A 22191-nucleotide genomic window follows, 5' to 3' on the forward strand; every position below is an offset into this window, starting at 1 on the left:
AAAGTCAAGCTCCAAAAAGCAGCGCTCACTTCTACACTTAAACCCACAAAAAGTGTTTGGATTCGGGTAGAACCATGTGACAGATGGTGTTAAATATTTTCCATATGTGTGCAAAAAGTCACTTTACTATTTCAGAAGAGCTGCTCTTGCACAATACTTTTTTATTTCCCGGTGGTACCACTGCCTCTCTTGTTTCTAATCCTTTTGGAAATTGCTGCAGCAACAGCAAGGATTGCAAACTACAAACTGCACAAGATAAATTTGTGTTTAGTTAACAACGGGGCACGATGCGAGCACGTCATGCAGTTTTGCTCTTTCTCATCTTACTCTTCTGTATCAGAGGTAAGTGTTGTTACTGTCCTGGTTGTTCAGTCGATCATATTCAGTCTTATTGTGTTGTTAGACGTTAAGGCTCAGGGTGTTGCTCACTTCTTAGAGTTGTATTCTGTTGTCAGTGTTGGCTTTTGTTGACCTATGAAAAACTGATTTAAACATAAATGTTGTAAAATGAGTAATTCCTCGTGGCATCTGCAAAGTTGGCTATATTTTATATTTGTCAGATAATTAATGCATTGAAAGATTACTTGAAAGTGCATTTTAATAATACAATATGTATATGCATATATCTGACTAGTCTCTACTCAAATGTATATTAATCTTCTTACTGACTTTTAATGTCTTACCAATGTCTATAATGTTAGATCATTGAGTCTGAAAACATTCCTTGCATGACAGCTAAGAAGATGCGGTGGTGCACGGTATCGGATCCTGAGCAGAGGAAGTGTGCAGAGCTCGCCAAAGCTCTGGTGGCGGCGCTGCCTCCAGCTGCTGTGGCGGCTTTCGCCAGACTCTCGTGCGTTCGCGCCTACAGCACCGCCGACTGCATCAGTAAGATCAGGGTGAGCCGCCGTTCACCTGAAATGCAAAATCATCATCACTATTTTAGGCCAAATTCCAATCGAACAAAGGGGTGATCTGCATAGGACACAAAGCAAGGAAAATGACACATTTCCAGTCACTGTAGTGAAGTCGCTTTAGCAAATAATGGTCGTTTTAAGTTTATTTTTTATGTACATTACTGTGCAAAAGTCTTAGGCATTCTAGATTTTTAATATACATTTTGTCTTAGATGTTTGTTTTCTGCGTTAGTGTGTCAGTACTGCTCTTTATAGTGCTCTTTATAGTACTTTTTTTTAATATTTAGAAACTTTTCATTTCATTTGGCTATTTTTGAAAGCATCTTCGCTTTATGTTTCCACATTCACTTTTTTGCATTTTGTTGTCTTACAGCCTGAATTCGACATGGATTAAAATAGGATTTTTTTGGGGGATTAATCTACACAGAATAACCCATGATATCAAAGTCGAGTTTTATTTACAAATTATTTAAAAGCTGAAATGTTAAGGTGGATCCAAAATCCTTCGAATGTCCTTGAGATGTATCTACGTATTGATCGGTGTCCAGCTGTGAACACGATTCAGAACAAAACACACAGGCTGTGTCTATACAATGTCCCACAGAAACTACCATGAAGTCCAAGGAATTCAGAGACAGAAATGCGAGAAGGCACGGATCTGGGGAAGGATATAAAGCATAGCCGTTAAGGATATAAAGTGTTAGGAATTCACTAGAGCACAACAGGCTTGTTCTTTAGGAAATGGACAAAAAGAAGCTAAAATTTCTAGAACCATGTTTGTCATTATGGGGTATTTTGTGTAGATGGTTGACAAATCCATCCTCAATCCACTTTGAATTCAGGCTGCAACACCACAAAATGCAGAAAAAGCATAGGGGTTGAATACTTTCTGAAGGCTGTGTGTGTAGGTGTGTGTGTGTGTGTGTGTGTGAGAGAGAGAGAGATTGAGAGATTTGAACAAGGCAACAGGAAACACGTCCCCACAAATAATGCAATTCCCCTTTGGGTCCATCAACAATGTCATGTACTAAATGCCAAGAGCTGCTGTCTGGGCTGTTTTTCTATAAAGAATGTCCTTGAAAAGTGTATGAACATGAGAATGACCCTAATAGAACTAGAAGAAGATAGATATGCTTTGAGCTAACACTTGTAAAGTGATGACTCACATTGCTGATTCTGTCTTTCAGGCTAACCGTGCCGATGTAGTGACGTTAGATGCAGGAGAAGTTTATTCTGCTGTGAAGCAGTTTGGCCTCGTTGCCATCGCCAAGGAGATATACAGCGATGGTAGGTTTAGTTCAGGTTTTTGAGACACGTCACCATTTCACTTGCTGTAAGCATTGCTGGGTCTGTGACAGTACACCTGTCTGTATGTCTGTCTCTGTCTACCCTGAGCACCCCAGGAGGCTGTATCCTGTCTGTGGCTGTGGTGACAAACCGCACACTGGACATACGATCCCTGCAGGGCCGCAGGAGCTGCCACAGCGGGGTCCGATGGACCGCCGGCTGGAGTCTTCCGCTCGGCTTCCTGCTGTCCCGCAACTACCTGACCTGGACGAAGGAGCAGCCCCTCAGTCAGGGTAACGAGGACGTTCTCAGCATGAATGACTTGGACACGACCAAGAGAAAGAATACTGTTGGGCAGAGGTGGAGACTCGAGTCACATGACTTGGACTCGAGTCAGACTCAAGTCACAGTTTTAGCATGAAGAGACTTGACTTGACTTGGGTTCTGGTGACTTGGGATTTGACTTTGACTTGTACTTTGATGACTTGAAAAGGTTTCTCAAGTCTTGATAAAAGTGTCTTGTGTTTGTGTAAATTACTTAGATTGAAAGTTTGATCCAGCAAACGACTGAATTTGTATGGAATTATTACATTTACTGAAGTTGAAACTGATTATAGAAATCAAACTCATGATGCTCTTACTAAGTTTTTATCCATTAAAATGATTTTGCATTGAAAAGTCCTAGATATTTGGTTTTCTTTAAGATATTTAATTGGTAATGAACTCTTGTTCCGACTTGATTTCGTGTTCTACATTTAGACTTGAGACTTGACTTGAGACTTGTTCCTCAAGACTTGAAGCTGACTTGAGGATTTGAGCAAAGTTGACTTGGTCACACCTCTGCTATTGGGAGACACGAACCAGCAGCATCCATTGAAAACAATGTGGACATTTTTTATTATGCAGTCAGAATAATATTAGGATATTTGATATTTTGAAATTCCTATTCCACAGTTCTACAAGTCAATGTAGCTGTAGCAGGACTTTATTCTGCTGAGGTAAACCCATGAAGGTGTATGTATTTTTCTGGTCCCGTTTTCAGTGCGCTCACTTGTTTTTCTCCTCTCGGACAGACGTCAGCACCTATTTCAGTGCCAGCTGTGTTCCTGGAGCTGCTGCCATGGCGCCCTCGCTGTGTGCCCTGTGCCAAGGCCAAAAGTCCTACATTCGCCAACGGAACTTCCACTGTGAGACGTCCCACAGTGAGCCGTTCTACAACAGCCAAGGGGCGCTCAGGTCAGGTTCACTGGAGAGACTCAGCACTGGATAAACCTACTCTTGACTCAGGGTGTTTGTTTTAAACATGTAAAATAACAGTCAGAACATGACCTTCTACTATTTGCAAAATGGAAGGATATTGCTAAGAGTTTTGACTTTATCCTGCACCGATTTGGGTTGAATTTGCACACTTCTATACTTCTATTTCACTTTCTTCTATTACCTTTTTTCCCTCTGCTGTAGATGTCTCCGGTCCGGGGCAGGGGATGTTGCCTTTGTGGACCACTTAGCCCTTGAAAGTATTGAAGGTAGACACCATCTTTTTGATGTCTAATGGATCTTGTGGTAGAGCATCTCACTATGAATCCAATTCAATTAAAACAAAAAAAAATCGAATCAGTCTGCTACAAAGCCTCCTGCTGACTCTGAAGACTTGTCAAGCTGACTGATAAACTGCATTTTCGAACAATTCCGGCCTTCAACTGTTTTCTCCCCCCTCTCATATTGCTTCTTTGTTCTCCCAGAGAGCGAGAGAGAGGAGTTCAGATTACTGTGCACAGATGGCACACATGCTCCCCTCAGCCACTATAGAAACTGTAATCTGGGCCGGGGGCCAGGAGGCGGCATGGTCACCAGACTCAACTATCGCAAGATTGCTCGCAAATTTATGGTGACAGTGCAGGTATGTATACATTTTCTTAATCATTATCTAAACCTTTCCCACAAATCCAATGCCATACGTTCTTTCCATGCTCCCATGATCGCTCAATGCCTTTACTTTACGTGTTAGATGTTGTTTGGCCAACGAGGAAGAGACAGGCAGCGCTTCCAACTCTTTAACTCGTCTTCTTTCGGGGAAAATGACCTGCTCTTCAAAGACGTGACAGAGAAACTTGCTATTCTGCCAGACGACAAGGATGTCAGTCAGGTGCTGGGGCTGGATTATGTGGCACTGCTCAAAGGTCTCGGACACGAAGGTGCTTACCTCCCATTGGTGTGTGGTTGTTAGTATGTTTTCATATACAGAAATAGAACGGCTGTGATCGTACAACCTCATTGAACTTGTGTGTGTCGTGTGTCGTGTGTCGTGTGTGTGTGTGTGTGTGCAGGTAGCTCGTTGGAGGACAGTGTTGTGCGCTGGTGCTGTATTAGCCTTGCAGAGCAGAAGAAATGTGAGCAATGGGCCCTCAGTATCAAGTCAGACCCGCTGGTGTGTGTTAGAGCTGTCTCAATGAGCGAGTGTGTGGAGAAGATTAAGGTAAGTTGTATAAATCACAGCAGAAATCACAGGATGTCGCCCCCCCCAACCTCACTGATACCACATACATCTCACAATGTCCCACAGAGAGATGAGGTGGATGCTGTCTCACTGGATGCCACTCATTCCTTCATCGCAGGGAAATGCGGTCTTGTCCCGGTAGTGACAGAATATTATGGTAAGGCTCTGTTCAAATCCTCCTCAAAACACCCTCACATGCATGGGCCGCTCCAAAATCGAGTTGGAGCTTTTATTGTGATATTTTTTCTATGATGGTTTATTAGTAAAATTACAATTACTGAGCACTGTGTTTTCACGGACTCTCTCCCAGGAACGAAATGTGAACCTGCTGAAGGAACAACCCACTTAGAGACGGATGGTAAGACGAACAGAAAAAAGAAAAACCCAAATGCCTAAAGGTCCAAGTTTTACACTGAGCACTGTAATATCTCTCCTCAGTGTTGCCCTCGGTGGTTGGTGTGGCAGTTGTGAAGAGCTCCAGCAGAAATATATTCATTGGGAACCTGGGAGGCCGTCGGTCTTGCCACGGCCACATGTACAGCCCTGCCGGCTGGCTGCTGCCCTACAGACTCGGTTTAAGCCTGCTGCACAACAGCAGCTCCCCCTGTGATCCAAACCAAGGTACTGTTTCACTTTCCCTGGAAGACTCATATGCACCACTACCAGTCAAAAGTTTGGACACACCACATTTTTCTTTATTTTTACTATTTTCCACATTTTAGAATAATAGTAAAGACATCAAAACTGTGAAATAACACAAGTGGAATTATGCAGTGACCAAAAAAGTGTTAAACAAATCTAGACTATCTTATATTTTAGATTCTTTAAAGTAGCAGCCCTCTGCCTTGAAGGAAAGGCAAAGGCTTTGGAAACAAATTCATACATAGGCATCAACTTCACTATTTATATTTGTCTAAGAAAACAAATTTCAAGCATTTAAGCATAAGCCTTTACATCACAATTGCTTTAAGAGAATGAAAAACATAGTACAGTCAATCAGGTGTGTCCAAATTTTTGACTGGTAGTGTACATTATTGAACTTTATAGTTAAGCTAGCACACATTCATAAATATTTACTGTATGTTACATCTGTTGTCTTGCACTTCCTACTGTTGGTTGCTTGTCATATTAGCTCCTATGTTTGCTCCACTGCTGCACTCACTGTAAGTCACTCTGGACAGAGCGTCCGCTAAATGCCTCAAATGTAAACGTGTGTGATATAACACTCTGTAATCTCTTTTGTTAGTGTACAACGATGTTTTCTGGAAGGGCTGTCTTCCCGGCTCCCAGGGGAATCTGTGTAAAGTGTGTATGGGAGGCACAGGGGAGGCTGCCACCAAACGCTGCGCTGACAACCATAATGAGCGTTACTATGGCAACATGGGGGCTCTGAGGTGTGTTCCGTGACTCGTCCGAATGAAAGTTCTCTGCTCATTTGTCTGTTTAGGTAAGTGATTGCCGTTCTGGAACATATAATCCTTTACCCTGCTGATTATTTATAGGTGCCTGGTTGGAGATGCCAGTGGCAAAAGCTACGGAGACGTGGCTTTCCTGGAGCAGCACAATGTGGAGGCCAACATTCTCAGTGAGATATTCAAAATACACTCTTTTTTTTAATGCGTATGTGTATACCTTTATTCTGTTGTGGTTCAGCACCCGCCACACTTGCTGTGTCATGTCGCGCTCCAGGTTTGAGTCCCACCGGCTGGGCAGACGGGTGGACACCTTCGGACTTTGAGCTGTTGTGTGAGGATGGACGACGAGCCCCGCTGCCGGAGTGGGAGAGCTGTAATCTGGGCGCCATCCCACCTAATACCGTCATGACACGGCCGGTGCTCACAGCCCGAGTGTACGACTTCCTCATGAAGACACAGGTCAGGGTTAATTTAAATCATTAATTATAATTTCAGGGATAATTAAAATCTTTTATCACTGGAAACAGTCATCTTTAATGTTTTTTGACTTCATAGGAGACTCTGTCAGCCAACCCAGACTCAGAGTTCAAGCTCTTTCAGTCCAAACAGTATGGAGAAAGTGATCTGCTGTTCAAAGACGCAACACGGTGTCTTGTCCACACGAGCCACATGGACACCCGCACGATCCTCGGGGAGGAGTTTTACAGACATGCGGAAACCGTCTTCAACTGCACACATTCTGGTACGGCTTGATTGCTGTGCATATCAAATAATGGATAAAACTTTAATCCCATGGACTGTACACCATCCCTCTCTCACATGATGATAAATTAATGTTTACCCATTTTTCCCTTTGACAGATATCTTGGAGTTTTGCAATCAGGACGTGTGCAGCATATTCTAATGGACAGAAAGATGAAACGCTTCTAAACTCTGACCTTTCCTGTCCCATTCAGCGGCTGAAACCTTCATCCACACATTTGTTTACTCCCAACTTGACTACTGCTGCAAATTATTTCTCCCTGGTGTCATCTTGTTCACACCTGAGATTACAGTCAGATTACAGCTGCCTGGCAACTTCAGTGGCTGTACGTTCAACAAAAAAAACTCTCTTCAGTTATTACTTCCGCTTAAAAGCTTCCCACAACACTGTGTTTTCTAGTAAATATGGGCAATTATGTACACATACTGTAAATTCTTGAAGGATATGGAAATGCCTTCATTAACTCTGAAATCCCATGATAACTAAAAAAAAAAACACACACAGAACCGGAGATGACACCTAGCATTGTGGCAACTGCTGTGCCACGGTAACAGATCAATAAACTATAAAATATGTAAGTAAATCAAGGTGTTTACAGTGTCAAAGTATGGTCATATGTAAAGTTATCTGAGTTTTTCCTAAGCTGTCAAATTATTTTATGCAGTGATTATATTCTTCTATTTGTCAATAAATCTCAAAATGAGAGTGAATCTGGGAACCAAAGCAGTGGTAAGTCACTGTTTTTAATCGTCTTAAAGTAATTACAAATGTTCGACACATTTTTCAAAGAATCTACTCTTCTGAAAGAAATGTATGAGGCTGAAGTTTACGTTGTTAGAAACATATTCAAGCACTTTATTGATTTATGGAGGAAAAATACATTACTGCACATGAATACAGGTATAGCCTACTTAATTGTACACAAATTATGTACAGCAACCCCTAAAGAACTAGAAACAGTTGGTGAAATGTTCTTTTTTAAGATACCTCTATTTGGGCCCAAGTCTAAATTACACCTTTTCTGAAGGAAGTCATAGCAAGGGTATATAGTGCTGGCTAGTCTGTTATTTACTTAATTGACACCAATGGAAATTAGTTCCATCCAAAATTACAAGAGCAGCCTACATGTAGCCTTTTTTATTTTTTTTATTTTATATATATATATATATATTGTTATTTAGGTAATTCAATTTAGAAATTATTCTTTCAGCAAAAGGATCTTTGTTTAATTTACCAAATGTTCCAGAGAAGAATGTGTTATTTATTGCTATGCATGTGTAGATGCGTTTGCAGTGTAAACGCTATCGTGACACGAGTCTCCCGGTGAGTGAATACACCACTGATGGTGTAAACAAAATCGGAATTGGACATCTTTCATTTCCTCCGAAAGAAAAAAAACAAAACTAAACACAGCTTAATTTTGAAAAATAAAAAATATATTTTATGTTCTTAATTCAACCTTGAGCCAAAACCTCGGACTACAAATCCCGACCTCGACTCTATTTGGTGTTACATAAAACTGGGTACTTCCTGTTGTCAGCGTCGCTCCAGCAGACCTTCAACAGTGGAAAGGTTCTCCTCAACTTCTTCTATATCAGTTTTCCGTCACTTGTCATGTTGATTATTTTGTAACTACTGACAGTATACAACAAGGAGAGTCCTTGGTACTGCAGTACCGTTAATGCTGTACTGCGGTCATTCACAACAAGGTATGTTAGCTTACTAGCTAAGTAACATGTTGTTGTTTTTCGGTAACTGTGACGTTAGTTGGCTAACGTTAACGTAGTTGCCTGTTTGAATTTGGAGGTTTATTAAATATTGTTTCATGTGAATATCAATGAGTCTATTCTTTTCATATACTCAAGCTGGTTAGCATTAACTTTCATCAGGATGCTAAGTGTAAAGGTGATGTTAAGCATGTTTGTCATGTTGTGTAGCTGGTGTGCTTAACATGGTCAATATTCAGTTTGACTGACAGTTTTCAGTTTTTCACCCCCTCTATGTAAAGACATGAAGCATATGGTATATAGAAATGTGTCCTTTTTTCTCAGTTTAGTTCTGTTTTTTCCATCTCTAAATTTTGTTACTGATGTGTGATTTACATTTGAAGCTTATGATTTGTTTATCTTATTAGTTAAAAAGAAGAGAGTTTATTATGGTATCAATCAGCCTGTCATAAAATAATGTACAGGCATAAATGAAATAAAATAAAAGTATTAAAAAAAATAAAAGTGTGATTTGAAAATAACCACCAGATCTGTATGTTTTGACAGATGCGGCTGCCCTGGAGGCCCCTCGCAGTAAACCCAGCACCTGGAAGAAGGGCGTCCTCAGGTGCTGCAGGCATGTTGAACTTCGTCCCTGCCAGCAGCACCATTGATGCCCATTCCCTGGAGCAGCTGCAAGCCTTTGTGTCCCGTGCCACTCGACTCTTTGTCATCAGCGGCGCGGGTCTCTCCACAGAGTCGGGGATCCCGGATTACCGCTCGGAGGGCGTCGGGCTGTACGCCCGCACCGACAGACGTCCCATGCAGCATGCAGAATTTGTCCGCAGCGCCAAGTCCCGTCAGCGCTACTGGGCGAGGAACTTTGTGGGGTGGCCGCAGTTCTCCTCCCATGAGCCGAACTCTGCACACAAGGCCCTGCAGCAGTGGGAGGAGAGGGGCAAGTTGCACTGGCTGGTCACGCAGAATGTGGATGCGCTTCACTCCAAGGCAGGGCAAAAAAGACTGACTGAACTCCACGGCTGCACACACAGGTGAAGAAACATGGTCTGTTACACATCTATTAGGGTTGTAATTGCAAATGTGATTTAGATCTTCATGATCTTCAATCATCATTGACAAATCATTTCAAATTTTGTCCAGATTTTCTATTTTCAAGTTTGTAGCAGTTAGGTTAAAGTGTGTTCTGCTGGGGAGAAATGAAATGTAAATGTATTAAAACAAAAATAATGAACACTGTGCTTTTGGCTGTATCCATTGTCAGTAAAACATAGCAGAATAATGAAGACAACAGTCACCGAATAATCAATTATTTAGTCATAGCAACTATAGTTTAATGAACTTGGAGTTGTACACATGCCTAGTGACTGAAAATCTTGACAAAACATCAATGTTTATATGCATGTCCTTAGGGTGAAGTGTCTGGGCTGCGGTGCCATCTCGCCAAGGGAGGAGCTCCAGAGGAGATTTGCGGCCCTGAACCCGGAGTGGGGGGTCCAGGCCGGCGCTGTGGCACCGGACGGCGACGTCTTCCTGGAGGACGAGCAGGTCCTGCATTTCAGAGTTCCTTCCTGTCAGGACTGTGGGGGGACACTGAAGCCTGAGGTCACCTTTTTTGGAGACACTGTAAACAGAACTACAGTAGAGTTTGTGCATGACAGACTGGCAGAGTCGGACGCAGTGCTAGTCACTGGGTCCTCGTTGCAGGTAGGCTTTATTAAGATGTTACAAATATAACTACTACTGTTAACTACTGTTAGTGACCTCTACAAATTGAATTCATTTCTCTGGACTTTGCCAATAACTTGAATTGACCTGACACGTGAATTTCATTTTGCATTTAATTGATTATGTTCCTCTCCATTATTCCGAAGGTCTATTCAGGATACAGGTTCTTACTGGCTGCAAGTGATAGGAAACTCCCGGTTGCCATCTTGAACATTGGGCCCACGAGGGCAGACCACCTGGCAGAGCTGAAAGTGAGCGGTCGCTGTGGAGACGTGCTGTCAGTCATTCAGCCTCTCTGACTCCGTTATGGGCTTGGAGTTTGGACTTTATATGTTCCCAGCAGTTCAGTTGCTCAACAGGCCAACACAACTACCTCAGATTTAACCAGGTAACAATGTAATCAACTTCAGGAGGATTGTCTCAGTTGTTTGGCACTTTGTTGTATAACGTGAAGGAGGTACTCACTTTGTTCATTTGTACCAGGGTCTGTATGGAGCAGCTGTATTTTTCTGTCTGGAGAAACGTGCACTCGCTGCTGTGATCAAAATAGGGTAAAGCGGACATGTCCCATTGAAATCAGGTCTCTCGCTGGTTTTCATAGGGTGTGAGTTGTGATTTCCTTGCATGGTTTAGTCTCACTTAACATGTTTACAATAATTCAGGCTAAGGGTTAAGATTGATAGTGAGTTTAATGGATTAATTTATTTTTAATACTAACAGCTTAATATAATTGACTTTTTCCATTTTCCAAGTTCTCCAACTGTACAAGTTACCATGACTTGAGTCTACATGTGTTCTTCAAACTGTAAAGCAGTGTATGAAGAACTTGCTTTATTTAAAGTTAATGCATCATGTTCATATTTAAAGTCTCATGACAAAAACATTACTTTATACGTTGTTTTAGTTTGTTTAAATCATTTAAAAACTGCAGCTTTTGTAAGGCCACTTAAGCATTTACTAGCCAAGAAAGCCATCTTCTCAGTCAGTCCCTCCAGGAATTTATCATTTTGCAATTGCAATAATTCATGCAAATTCAACCAATCCTTGCAATATTTGCAAACATTTTTAGTGTGAAATGGTGAAATCAGCAGGGCATTGGTCATTTTAGCCAATCATACTTTTTTTTTTGCATAAAGTGTTCCCATCAAACCATACATCATACCTCTGCCTCCTCATACAGTGGAACGTTTGAGATGGAGGATGATTCAGAGGACAGTGAGTTGTAGTTTTATTCACCCTGCAGGTGGAAGAAGTGCATTTTATTTTATTTTGATTTCATCTGCAAAACAGTTATGTTACAGTTATCATTTATCATGAGCCTTTGATCTGCATACTGTCAGAAGAACACAAAGTCTACCTCAGACATAAATGGGTACTTTTAAATGAAACAGAAGTTTTATGAAACGTATTCACATAGATTTTTGTTTAGTGCTTAATGTGCTGATATTGATTTGAATTTTTGTTTAGTGCTTAATGTGCTGATATTGATTTGAATGTATATTTATTCAGACTGGATTCCAAGGACAGTTTCTGTTTTAACTTTGAACCTTTGTTTATTTCTGTGCAGCAAATAAAATTATGTATTTCTGTGATATGCAGTATGCTCATGCTAGGCTTTATATGACTCTTAATGAGATGTAGTTATAAAAAATCGAATTTTGGCAGTTCTTTAGTGCCATTTTAGTACTTTCTCTTGTTTGACTTGAGGTTTTTACCAATTCCTGCAATTTCACTACAGAAAAAACCCCATAAAACTCAAAGTGCATCACAATTTTTGAGAAAAAATGTTTGGGTTGCAATACTCACAAAAGAATGCAGTGAAATCCTGGAGGAACTGCTCAGTGGGTGATGTGTTTAAATTTAACAAGGGCAAAGTCATGTTTTCCCTCACATCATATGCTACTTGAAGGGCATGATTCCAAGCAAACAAACACCTGAATATGAAGGGAAATCACTGTATGCATGGCCGCAGTTTTATTCCTGTGCTCATAGAAACCCTGTGTTGACCGTAAGGACTCCTCTTAAACCGAAGAGGGATTTGAATACTGTAGCTTCTGAATAAATGACTGTGGACAGCTGTGTATTTGAGTCAGTTTAATGAAATGATACAGTAAACCCACATTTTGACATATAACTTATTTAAAAAAAAAAAAAAAAACTGCTAGCATCACAGACAGACTGAGGGCAATGTGACCGTGGACTGGCAAACTGTAAGATCCCTTAAAACAGTTTGCTGCTGAAATCTCTCTCGAAGACGCAGGCTCCAGTTTTCCAGGGTGGACCGAGTCTCTTCATGCAGAATCGCTGGGATGCTGAAGGAGTACAGGCAACATCTGTGGCCTTCAGTGTCTGCCTGCCATGTTGCTGAAGCTTTCGTCAACATCAGTGGTGTCATCGCCAGGCAATTTTCAAAACTCTTGTTCTGATCAAACCAGTAGGTGACGGGGTAACCCAATAAAATCCCAAAGAGGGTGCACAGGTTCCACTCCTCAGATTTCTCTCCAACATAAAGAGGTTTCTCTACCTCAGACAGTTGTACAAACCCTCTTAGAATAAACAGTAAATCTTGTGTCATGCTCCTCAAATCTCCACTCAGAGGGTCAGTGATGTTGGGCTTTTCCAGTGAGTGGCAGACATCAATCACAGCCACATCTCTCCCATGAAGCAGCTGCTCTAGATTTGCTGATACCACAGCTGGATTAACAATGATGGCATTGTCACTTATACCCAGTGTGAGGAGAGATTTGGACACAAGCTGGGCAGACTGCAGTGAGATCAAATACTGCTGCACTTGTTCTGCACTGGCGCTGTTAACATCGTACAGCAGAGCCGGTTTCAAGCCCAAGTCAACAGCCAAGACCTGAGCAGCCAGGTCCAGACTCAGAGGAGTGGAAAGGGATTTCCTTCCAACAGACAAACATTTGCGAGCAGCAGCACAAAAGAGCTCTTGAGAGGACATGGCTGCACAGATCACATGGCACAAGATTCAACTTGACAAATGTGCCAACTACAGTAACTTGACAGCTTCTGAGACAAATCGCCAATGATTAGATTATTTTTCCAGTTGATTAGAAAGTAGCCCTATAAAATATTTAAAAAAAAAACAAAACAAATAACTATTTTAATATCTGTGGTTCAGAGACAACAAGAGCAGGAACTGATGTTAAATGCAATTGTTTGCAAGCCTTCTACAGCGACATCTGAGAAAGGTCAAATACAGAAAAGCAAAGTCAATCGAGGTCAATATGTTGACATATCTTTAATTAATCTAATAATAAAAGTTGTATGGCCATTAGTGTGAGTATTGGTCATGTCCTTTCTTCAGTTTTGGTCCAAGACACCTAAAGAAACAATATGGAGACAAATCATGGCAATTAAAATATTGCCTGATGAATTTCAGGTAGCATTATCTTTCCAAAATGGATATATAGCAGGACTGTAAACATTATACGTGACGGGACGTATATTCAGCAATGATCAAATTGCACCCCCCAATATTATGATTAATAATTGTATTTATTTATATTTTGCTATTCTACAGTGGACAGCCATTGACCACCGTCTGAAATAATCATTATTATTCATAATAAATAATCATTACTTACTAGTGAATTTAACAGGCTACACATACACGTCGGAATGATGCTTTAGTAAAAAATATTCCCCTAGACCCTCGGCCATATTTGGTCCCCAATGTTGAATAAAGAAAGAAGCAGTCACTTTGGTAGGAAGACATGGTGGTGTCCAGAACAACCTACACTTTTCTATTTCGCCCAATGTGAGGTTAGCGTAAACAGAAGTAGGGCTGCAACTAACGATTATTTTCATTGTCCATTAATCTGTCGATTATTTTCTCGATGAATCGATTACTTGTTTGGTCTCTAAAATGTCAGAAAATGGTGACAAATGTCGATCAGTGTTTCCCAAAGCCCAAGATGATGTCCTCAAATGCCCTCAAAATCCACAACCCAAAGATATTCAGTTTACTGTGATAGAGGAGTAAAGAAACCAGAAAATATTCACATTTAAGAAGCTGGAATCAGAGAATTTTTACTTATTTTTCTTAATAAATTACTCAAACCGATTAATTGATTAACAAAATAGTAGGCGATTCATTTAATAGTTGACAACTAATCGATTAATCGATTAATCGTTACAGCTCTAAACAGAAGACAAAACAACTGCGCTTTCCTCTGGCTCTAGTTCAGCAGATACCTCACCTTCATCCTGGTCAGGCGGTGCTGCATGTTGACGAAACTTTACTATGCCACAGGCTGAGGAGACATCAGGTCAAAATCTGAGAGGTTCCTTGCAACCCAAACACCAGCTGCAAATAAACCCAAGTTGACCAGAAGATTCCTGTAAAAGAAATTAGATTTTATACACACTGAGTCACATTATGTTTTGTTATAATGTTGTTACGTTAATCAAACAACAACTCAAACCACATCTTTAAGCCAGCTTTAAGAAAACCACGTTAGGTGAAAAATGGTTTGAGCTAAGCAAGCTTCGGCAGAGCAAGGGCAAATCTGGCTAATGACATATGTGCGTTAGCCAGCTAGCTAGCTAGTAATGCGCTAACCGTGGGGACAACGAGCAGGTTCGCAAACACATTAACTATTAAACTAATGTCCACATTCACTCGCCTTCTAAAATCATTTCTGTCTGTTGCGAATCGACAAGCGGTACCGATCCATTCCACAACACCAGATGGTCCCGAAGAACCCTTTTTACCGGCTGATCCACTCATCTTGTTTTTAACGTGTGTGTGTGTGGTTCTGCAACGAGGGGAACGGATGAAATGTTACACCAGGGAGGAATAGTTTAGATGCAACGCAAGTACGGTGTGCAATAAAGCTCAAACTTATTTTAAGGCGATTACGTCCCAAAACAAACATGTCTGCTACGAGGTATCGTCGGTTTTTGAAACTCTGTGAGGAATGGCCACGGGATGATTCCAAGAAAGGTCGTGATTTAGGGACGTTTCTGCGACAGAGAGTAGCATCTGCCTTCCGTGAGGGTGAAATGACGCAGGTATTGTGGCTTGGCTACTAGCTAACGTTAACCTCTCTGCCTGACGAGGAGCTACATAACGTAGGTTACCTAGCTAAGGGGATAAGTGAGGACACCCGCAGATAAAGCTAATAGCCATCGACCTTGTCATATTTAACCAGATATTCACACATTGCACGGTCAAGATACAGCTGTAAAGGCTGACATATAACTCGATGTATCTGTGCCTCAGTTTGTACCTTCGCATTTAATCCAAACACAATATGTAACAGCTAAACTTCGTTCAGCCGTTGACGAGAATCCTGTCAGTTGACAAGTTGATCCCAAAGCCTGAACGCAGACTCATACTAGTATTTTCATCAGGTAAAAAACAAAACTCTGAAGGTACTGTAGGAAAAGAATATGAGGTTGTTCTTTAGGACCCACGTGATGACTTTTACTCAAAAAATGCTTTGGTGTTGTCAGGTCTACACCGCACCCCAGCAGCAGCTGGAATAACTTTGGACAGACTTGTTTGATGAGCCTGTTTGGTGATGGTGACTACTTGGAAAGGAAACTAAATTAAACTTACATATTTGGCATACAGTTTGACATGACACCCTCTATCATTTCCCAACCCAGTCCTCAACTACTGCCCCCTGTCCCTGAGAAACAAAATCGCCATAGGTGATCACCCAGTCAGATTTCCTATCATTTCCAAGTTATTCTGTATGGAGCAGCTCCAGGCTTTAATACCTGACATCACAAGTCTGTTTTCTGGCTCTGGGAGAGGGTTGTTTGTTTGATAGTCTACAACAAACAGTCTGTAGGAATAACTTCTAAAAGCTAAATTGTTAAAAATGAATGGTGGTCCCCTGGCCCCATGCTGCAGTTTGGAAACGGTTGCCAGGGAGACTAGCCTATATATGCTTCCCCACATTTTAGTTGTTAGCTAGTTTTGTGTAAGACTCCAAATTTTCTCCTATAATTGAAGTCTTGTATGCTTGGTTAACCAGTGCCCATTTTTTGTTTGCACTTTGATCATTTGCTTTGCTTTATTCTCTTAGGCAGTGTAAAAGGATGCAATAGTTGGAAAATACAAAAGCTGTATAATTTTTCCATTAAGCTATCAGCTTATACTAGTTCTCGTACTGTTCTCCAAGAAAGATTGTGGCTTAGCATTTGAGATTTGTCCTGGTCCCTGCATTTCACTATTCAATCTTTAACTGTTTCCTGTCAGATCTCAGATCCGGAGAAGTGCGACCAGATGTATGAAAGTTTGGCCCGCATCAACACCAATGTGTACAGAGAAAGAGTAAGTGTATTTGAGTCACATATCTCATGTGCTGGTGTCCATCATATCTGCTGTATCTATGCATTTGGTGCCATTGTAATAACACTTTTGTGATAATTACACAGACTTATTATGAAGACTTTGAGGCTGGGTATGCAATGTTTTAGAATCATTTTCTTGGAAGAAATTAATAACAGAAGAAGATAATTATTTGGTAAGCAAGAAAAGTATCTACTGAGGAATTATTTATCCATCCTATCAAGATGGTGCAGGAGGCAAAACACTTCATTGCAGTGACTTTTTGGCAATCATTCCCTGATAAGAAAAACAAAGCATTTTCCAGTCAGGACACCACTAATATTGACTGTTTGGATGTTTCATATCAAAAGCTCGCTCTGTACTCTCCTTGGGCGTATAATCTCTCCCTTAAGTACATTGTAAAAACACGTCACATTTATAATTAGCTCAAGTAATTGAGTTTCCAACATGGATCAATTTGGACACGTATGAAGAAAATCTCTGCAAAAATAACAGGATATAATATGGATCCAGATAAAAAAATTTTATCTAAACTTTTCGACAATCGACACAATGCATAATTGAGATTTAAATTTAAAAATGTAATTAAATTGGATTTGAAATCGACATACAATATTGTTTCTCTAGAGAAGCTCATTGTGTATAAAGAAGCTGCTGATTTTAAGAGTTGCAGATGGAAATATGTCAAATTACATGTAATTGACCGAAATATACATATATATATATATATATTATATAATATTTCCCTTGATCTTTCAGTAAAGCAGAAGGTTACATGATTCTCTTGGTTTGACTTCAGATTGGAAAAATGCTTGTGTCTGGGGTCACCAGGTCATTTTGGTATTTGTACACCTCATCAAATGTTTAACTTTTTATTTTGATAGCCAATGACTAATATTGCAGAATTGGAAAAAGAGAGATAACCTTTTAATAACATTTTAAGAATAGTGTATTGTGCAGTTAAATTGGAAATCATTCATGTGACAAGTTTCTCCTGTATTCAGTTGAGTCCTGTTGAAATCTATTTTGGTGTTGTTTGTTTTCTGTTTCTCTGTGAAAACCAGTAAAAAGAATTAAAAGTTTTTCAATTTCTGTTTGTATTTGTCCACAGTTCCCTCGAGTAAGAGACACAAGCTTTACCGGAGTTACAGTGGAAGAATGTAAATTGCTTTTGTCAGGTACGGATCCCACAGTATCGCATTTAGTAGAATTAAGTGACTTACAGTACTGAAAGCATGATGCATGTTCTTAATGCATGGTCCTGACATTTTACGAAACAGGAACTGTTACTGTCAACATGCCAATGAAACACGCTTAAGAAAAATGACCCTAATCTTGATTTTCTTTTTCTTTAAATTGTACAGGGAGTATGCAGCAGATGCAGCAGATGGACGAGGAAAAAAAGGGTTTGTGGAAGACTTTAATGGAGCGATTCTCCGCCAAGTCACCAGAAGACGGTCCAGAGAAGGCTCCTGAAAAATAGCATGTTCATTTAGTTTCTTTGTTCATCCTGTGTAGAAATAAAGCTTATTATTGGTATCTCAATTTATGGACCAATTTCACTCTGCAGGTGTAGGTGACATAGAGTGTAGTTTTTGGGAGATGATGGCGATAAAACAACAAAAGGAAGAAAGGGGTGGGTGGAAAGGCTTTAAAAATATGAATTGAATGAGTTGTTGCATATTGCATGCAACAGTATATTGCAGTTAGTATAAATCATACTTACTGAAGGTTTGTGTGTGTGCTGAGCAGACTACAGGTGAAGTACAAATGAAAAAAGATGCAACTTACAAATTTTGCATCTTTTAGCCAAGAGACATTTTTCTCAGATATTCCAATTTCAAATACGGCTGTTGATCCTACATTAAATATTCTGATGAAGCCCTGGCACATGAGTCTGCTATGGAAACAGACTGACTGCCTTCCAAGCAGAACTACAATAAACTCAATATCTTGTCAGCTTTTTGAAAAAGATGTCCATTCAAATAATTAAATGGTTAGGAGTCTTTATTCCAACAGTTTATAACATGACAGTAACTACTTCATATGAGCCATTCATGATGCACAGATGGGCATTCTTCATAGAAAAAAAAGCATTCAGCAAATCGATGCATTTATTTGTACAGTCAACTCTACAAGCAAACCAATAATTTGTTGAAAAATAAATTCAATATGAATAGAACAAGCTGCAAAATTTTCATTCATTCATTTTAAGTACTTTGTGTTATCAAATATTCCCTTTAAATTACAAATTGTAGCCACTGATACTGGCTTGATTTACATAGAAAATAAAAAAACGATTTTTAACCTTCATTCAGATTTGTAATGATTCATGCAAAGGATGCTGAAGAAAGATCTGAATCAAACTGCCATTATAGATTATGGTTTGTCTTTTCAGACAACAACCTTAAAGTACACTTATGTGTTCACACATTTACTGCACATTGCAAATTTAAGTAGAGTTTATTCAAAGCACACACACACAACTGGACACTCGTCCACTACTCGTCTTTTTTCTCAGGGTTGTCCCTCCATATGCAGTAGTTCAGGGAGGTGGCGAGGCACAGCCAGGACAGGTAGGGTGCCATGAGCAGGGTGGCGGTGCGGCTGATGGGATACCAGGACACCATGGTGGCTCCCACTGTTCCAGTGAGAAGCATGATCTCCATGAGCGCCTTAAGCAGACAGAGAGACTTTACTGAACACAGGCACGGGATGTCGCTCTGTCACGCTCATCACTCCCAGTTAAAACCAATTGACCTTATTCACATGGCCAACACTCAGGGTTGGAAACTCTACCCAGAAGACTGGCATATATATAAAACTAGTGTTACTTCAATACTTCAATAAGACATAAGTGACTTCAGATAGACTGAACAGTTTTATCTAACAATCTCAGAACCAACAACAACCTGAATTTAGCAAGGAAGTTATTTACTAGTTGGTAAACCAAGGCTGGGCCAAATATATTAAAATGTGAACTGATATATCCCCCTGGATTCTTGATCTAATGTATTTTTCAGTGGGGAATCTGTGAAATGATAAATGTTTGTATAATGCATCTTGGTTCACAGCAGTAGCACAGAGCTGGGTGGGACTTGCTCTTCTAGGTAAGAGTTTCCCACGCAGAGTGTTCAAAACGGTCACCGTGTGAATAAGGTGGTCAGTAGGTTTAAACTTACCAATTTCAGCTTGTGCGCGCCAAAGAAGATGGGAGTCCAGGCCCAGTTTAGAGCAAGCTGCAGCCCATACAGTCCCATGGGCAGCAACGCATCCTCAGTGAAACCTCCAAGCTCTTTCCAGACCAGGTAGGACCCATACCTGCATGACCAAGACAGGATACTTCAGATAAGGAAGACAGATCACTGGCATTGAGCTGATTGGTGTAATGGATGAATAATATCAGATGACTGCAGGTGCAGGTCTCACAAACTGATGACACTCACCCCATGCCTGTATACAGACAGGTCCACACTATGGGGAAAGCTGCATTTGGTGGCCGCCACGATGGTTTCTGAATGGTTGGGTACCAGGTCTTCACTTCTTTGCGTGTGATGTAGCCGCCATAAAACCCTCCAAGGTGTGGCAGGGCGGTCAGGCCAAGCATGGGCAGCCACATGTCTGTCTGTCTGTCTGGAGGGAAGAGGCACAGGAGGACAAAACATTTTATAGCTGTGTGACGTTTACTGCAGGTGGGTAACTTTCTCAGCCAGGGACCCAACAGGGGAACAGCTCTCCTTCATCATGGGACTCAGGATATACTTGTCCTTGAAACCTGGCCCACGACCTGTTATGTGTCCTGATAAATGGGATGTAGATTGTAGAATATGAAAAAGCTCTGCGGTATGAAATACAAACTTGGGACAAATTTTCTCAAGTGTTTTCTTTTTAAGATAGAAGATAGATCTGTCTTGTATCCCCATCTTTCAAATTTTCACCTTCGAACACACACCTACTGAAAATGGGCAAAAATAATTAATCTAGAAGGGCACTCGGAGAGCGCAGACCTCCGCCAATAGCCCAATAGTCCAGTCTGCTATAATATGCAAATTTCGTGAGTCGGATCCGGATCCGCTCCAAAATTTAACGGGTTCTTCCTTGGCCCATGCTATACCCTTCCACGAAGTTTCATGAAAATTGGCTAAGTAGTTTTTCCGTAATCCTGCTGACAAACAAACGGCACCGAAAACATAACCTCCTCACACTATTGGTGGTGGTGGTACTGAACTTAAGTGATATTGACTTGCTGTCACCATAACATGCAGTGTTGGCCTACAAAGCAAATAAGAGCAGTAGTTCCGCATTAGCTAAACAGCAAAAACGCTCATCTTGTAATCTATCTTTTTTATCGTTTTGTGGAAACGTGCAACATTACAGATCCAAAGTGCTGTTTCGTCAGTGCCGAGTTAGTTTCAGTATTAGCTGTGACATGATCTTACCCTCGGGTTGTTCGCTCGCTCGTGCAGCTGTCTGTCGGACGGACCAGGCACGCGTCAGGCTACAGGGCAGCTAAAACAGAAAAGCCACTTTCATCCTGGAATAGTGTGATATAACTCTTGAATGGGCTGGGTTTCTTTATCGGTGCGAGCAGTAGGACACATAAGGGACACTCCCCGGGCAAGGAGGTTTTCGGGTGCAACCACTGAGGTTTTACAATCCATGGGTGCAAACGTAACTATTGTGTTATCAAACAGTGTGACGTTGCAGTGTGTGCAGCTGTGATTGGTCAGCAGCCCGAAACCAAGTGCAAAAAGTCATTAATCTTTCCTCCACAGTTAACATGCTCTCGTGTTGCCTGCTGAGCTAAAGTTGTTGTTTTTTCCCTCAGAGTTCACCTGTTCTAACCAATGGAAATCCTTTCCGTTAGACCGGAACAGAACAGCGTATAGCTATCAAATGAGATTATTAACAAACGGTCAGCTGGCTAATGCATATAGCACCCGAGAAACTACATGAACATGTGTTACTGGACTCAAATATCACAATACTACACTACGCATGCGCGAAACACTAGCACCTGCTTTTAACCGAAGGCGGAAGTACGCAGAAGTGAATCTTCTCGCTTTGCCTGGGCACTTGACTGACTCTCCGGTTTTTTGGGGGGGGGGGCGGGGTTTCGGCTCGTGCTCATGTAACAGCAAAATACCAGTGGCGTAATTGTGTCTTTGCAATTAGCATTTAGCATTTTTTATTTTAATTTTTTTTATCAGTCCGAGAGAACGACGCCATCCGCGATCGATAGTGGACAATCTCCCCTCGCTCTACCCCTCCACGGTTTCCCCACACAACTTTGTGGCGGTCCGCCACAATATCAGCACTGACCACCACAAATGTGCAAATAGTTGGTAAATAGATTTGATTCGCTCAGCCCTATTTGCTCCACGCGATCTCTCTCTCGCTTGCTCTGTTGCCCCCCCCCCTCCCTCGTCCCTCTCTCTCTCTCTCTCTCTCTCTCTCTCTCACCGGACCCGTCTGTTCGCCTCCCACTGCACACTCGAGAGGGATATTTTTATTTCCATGCCAAGAAGACGGCCG

General features: G+C 41.1%; 6 protein-coding genes across 8 annotated transcripts in view; 3 read left to right on the forward strand and 3 right to left on the reverse strand.

The window, feature by feature from the left end:
• sfi1 (SFI1 centrin binding protein) overlaps positions 1 to 7519 on the forward strand; it is a 19275-nt gene extending 11756 nt beyond the window's left edge. The window contains exons 33-39 of the mRNA XM_071526997.1: positions 5025 to 5059; positions 5140 to 5322; positions 5948 to 6095; positions 6204 to 6286; positions 6391 to 6575; positions 6672 to 6858; positions 6977 to 7519. Coding sequence (XP_071383098.1) covers positions 5025 to 5059; positions 5140 to 5322; positions 5948 to 6095; positions 6204 to 6286; positions 6391 to 6575; positions 6672 to 6858; positions 6977 to 7020 — 865 coding nt within the window. The 3' untranslated portion in view covers positions 7021 to 7519. The remainder of the gene's footprint in view (positions 1 to 5024; positions 5060 to 5139; positions 5323 to 5947; positions 6096 to 6203; positions 6287 to 6390; positions 6576 to 6671; positions 6859 to 6976) is intronic.
• A 928-nt stretch (positions 7520 to 8447) lies between these two features.
• On the forward strand, positions 8448 to 10630 carry sirt4 (sirtuin 4). Its single transcript, XM_071527036.1, has 4 exons — positions 8448 to 8588; positions 9153 to 9637; positions 10016 to 10310; positions 10478 to 10630. Exons 2-4 carry the CDS (start codon positions 9153 to 9155, stop codon positions 10628 to 10630), a joined length of 933 nt encoding a protein of 310 aa, XP_071383137.1. The 5' UTR covers positions 8448 to 8588.
• A 1780-nt stretch (positions 10631 to 12410) lies between these two features.
• Positions 12411 to 13291, reverse strand: cunh1orf74 (chromosome unknown C1orf74 homolog). Its single transcript, XM_071527017.1, has one exon. The coding sequence runs from the start codon at positions 13288 to 13290 to the stop codon at positions 12499 to 12501; it is 792 nt and encodes a 263-aa protein (XP_071383118.1). The 5' UTR covers position 13291; the 3' UTR covers positions 12411 to 12498.
• A 242-nt stretch (positions 13292 to 13533) lies between these two features.
• tomm6 (translocase of outer mitochondrial membrane 6 homolog (yeast)) lies at positions 13534 to 15113 on the reverse strand. Its single transcript, XM_071527019.1, has 3 exons — positions 14978 to 15113; positions 14552 to 14690; positions 13534 to 13672 (listed from the first exon to the last, which is right to left on the reverse strand). Exons 1-2 carry the CDS (start codon positions 15079 to 15081, stop codon positions 14594 to 14596), a joined length of 201 nt encoding a protein of 66 aa, XP_071383120.1. The 5' UTR covers positions 15082 to 15113; the 3' UTR covers positions 13534 to 13672; positions 14552 to 14593.
• A 100-nt stretch (positions 15114 to 15213) lies between these two features.
• uqcc2 (ubiquinol-cytochrome c reductase complex assembly factor 2) lies at positions 15214 to 18201 on the forward strand. 2 transcript variants are annotated; one of them, XM_071527007.1, is made up of 4 exons: positions 15214 to 15365; positions 16564 to 16638; positions 17768 to 17848; positions 18035 to 18201. In XM_071527007.1, exons 1-4 carry the CDS (start codon positions 15228 to 15230, stop codon positions 18137 to 18139), a joined length of 399 nt encoding a protein of 132 aa, XP_071383108.1. In that variant the 5' UTR covers positions 15214 to 15227; the 3' UTR covers positions 18140 to 18201. The 2 variants fall into 2 exon arrangements, with proteins under 2 accessions (XP_071383108.1, XP_071383106.1); XM_071527005.1 differs by having other exon boundaries at positions 17768 to 17834; positions 18021 to 18201.
• A 25-nt stretch (positions 18202 to 18226) lies between these two features.
• tspo (translocator protein) lies at positions 18227 to 21322 on the reverse strand. Of its 2 annotated transcripts, none has more exons than XM_071527004.1 (4): positions 21096 to 21322; positions 20103 to 20285; positions 19839 to 19977; positions 18227 to 19331 (listed from the first exon to the last, which is right to left on the reverse strand). In XM_071527004.1, the coding sequence occupies exons 2-4, from the start codon at positions 20273 to 20275 to the stop codon at positions 19158 to 19160; spliced, it is 486 nt and encodes a 161-aa protein (XP_071383105.1). In that variant the 5' UTR covers positions 20276 to 20285; positions 21096 to 21322; the 3' UTR covers positions 18227 to 19157. The 2 variants fall into 2 exon arrangements, with proteins under 2 accessions (XP_071383105.1, XP_071383104.1); XM_071527003.1 differs by having other exon boundaries at positions 18233 to 19331; positions 20103 to 20289; positions 21096 to 21321.
• Positions 21323 to 22191: the final 869 nt, after the last annotated feature.

The sequence above is a fragment of the Centroberyx affinis genome, unplaced genomic scaffold, assembly GCF_046629955.1.
Source record: "Centroberyx affinis isolate AG114_WGS23_722 - 3 ecotype Tasmania unplaced genomic scaffold, CSIRO-AGI_Caff_v1 ptg001484l_1, whole genome shotgun sequence".
Classification (NCBI taxonomy): Eukaryota; Metazoa; Chordata; class Actinopteri; order Beryciformes; family Berycidae; genus Centroberyx; species Centroberyx affinis.